Source organism: Malurus melanocephalus, unplaced genomic scaffold, assembly GCF_030028575.1.
Source record: "Malurus melanocephalus ecotype Western Australia unplaced genomic scaffold, MMel_1.1 scaffold_1677, whole genome shotgun sequence".
In the NCBI taxonomy this organism is placed as follows: domain Eukaryota; kingdom Metazoa; phylum Chordata; class Aves; order Passeriformes; family Maluridae; genus Malurus; species Malurus melanocephalus.
The window spans coordinates 1-1,488 of record NW_026624909.1 but is presented as its reverse complement, the minus strand read 5'-3'; the positions used below and the strand labels follow the sequence as shown (position 1 = coordinate 1,488).

At 41.0% G+C, this 1,488-nt stretch overlaps 1 protein-coding gene across 1 annotated transcript; it reads left to right on the top strand.

Moving 5' to 3' along the window:
• Positions 1–632: 632 nt before the first annotated feature.
• LOC130587244 (dedicator of cytokinesis protein 5-like) lies at positions 633–1,442 on the top strand. Its single transcript, XM_057388213.1, has 2 exons — positions 633–782; positions 1,343–1,442. The coding sequence occupies exons 1-2, from the start codon at positions 639–641 to the stop codon at positions 1,430–1,432; spliced, it is 234 nt and encodes a 77-aa protein (XP_057244196.1). The 5' UTR covers positions 633–638; the 3' UTR covers positions 1,433–1,442.
• Positions 1,443–1,488: the final 46 nt, after the last annotated feature.

Sequence of the window (1,488 nt, the reverse complement as noted above, 5' to 3'; positions counted from 1 at the left end):
TTTATTCTTTCTATTTATTCTTTATTATCTTCATTCTTCATTACATTTATTCTTTATCATCTTTTTCTTTATTATATCCTTATTAACCCCAAACTGGCTTTCAAATCTTTTATTTCTTTATAAAGATGTTTAATGTGGGCAAATTCGCTTCAAATTCCGCTGTTTAGCGCTCAAAAAATCTCCTTTTTTTCTGTGAATAATTCAGAAAAGCTGGTTGTTTTTTTTTCTGAAATTTCTTCTATTCCCTGTAACGGATGCTGCGCCATGTAAATGTTAATTTAATTATGAAATAATGTGGTAGGATATGATGGGATGTAAAGGATGAGTGGGATTTTTCAGAAATAAAAATTTCTGAAAATTTTTAAAAATTTTTTAAAAATTTCTTTTTTTTGGGGGGGATTTACCATCCAATTCAGTTATTCCCTGGGGCTTTTGGGGCCAACAAAAACCGTGAATTTAAAAACGGTGAAAAACCAAAAAAGTGAATTCTGCCTTCAGCAGCCGCACCCAAAATCCTCACTCTGAGCGGCGTTTTCAATGTGAACAAAGCTCTGAAATGCCGAACATTCCCCATATCCCATCCCACACCCCACAAATCAATGGGATTTTCCCGTCCCCCCCCAAAAGGACCCCACAAAATGCGTTTCATCCCGGCCATGGTGGGGCCCGTCCTGGCGGTGACGTTGGTGCCCGAGCCCGAGCTGCGCCGAGCCACCATCCCCATCTTCTTCGACATGATGCAGTGCGAGTTCAACTTCAGCGGCAACCGCAACTTCCAGCAGGTGAGGGGACGGGTCTGTGATTGATCCTTTATTGATTGTGGATTCAGGGAATGGATCTGTGATCGATCATTTATTGATTATGGATTCCAGCAGGTGAGGGGACGGGTCTGTGATTGATCATTTATTGATTGTGGCTTCAGGGAACGGATCTGTGATCGATCATTTATTGGTTATGGATTCAGGGAACGGATCTGTGATTGATCATTTATTGATTATGGATTCAGGGAATGGATCTGTGATTGATCATTTATTGGTTATGGATTCCAGCAGGTGAGGAAATGGGTCTGTGATTGATCATTTATTGATTATGGCTTCAGGGAATGGATCTGTGATTGATCATTTATTGATTATGGATTCCAGCAGGTCAGGGAATGGATCTGTGATATTGATCATTTATTGGTTATGGATTCAGGGAATGGATCTGTGATCAATCATTTATTGATTATGGTTTCCACCAGGTCAGGGAATGGATCTGTGTTCAATCATTTATTGATTATGGATTCCAGCAGGTGAGGGAATGGATCTGTGATTTTGGGATTTTTTTTTTTTGTTTTTTCCAGTTTGAGAACGAGCTGATCACCAGGCTGGACCAGGAGGTGGAGGGCGGCCGYGGGGACGAGCAGTACAAAATCCTGCTGGAGAAACTGTGAGTGCTACAGCACCCAGAACCGCTTTTTGTGTCTTTTCACACATTTTTGGGGCTGTT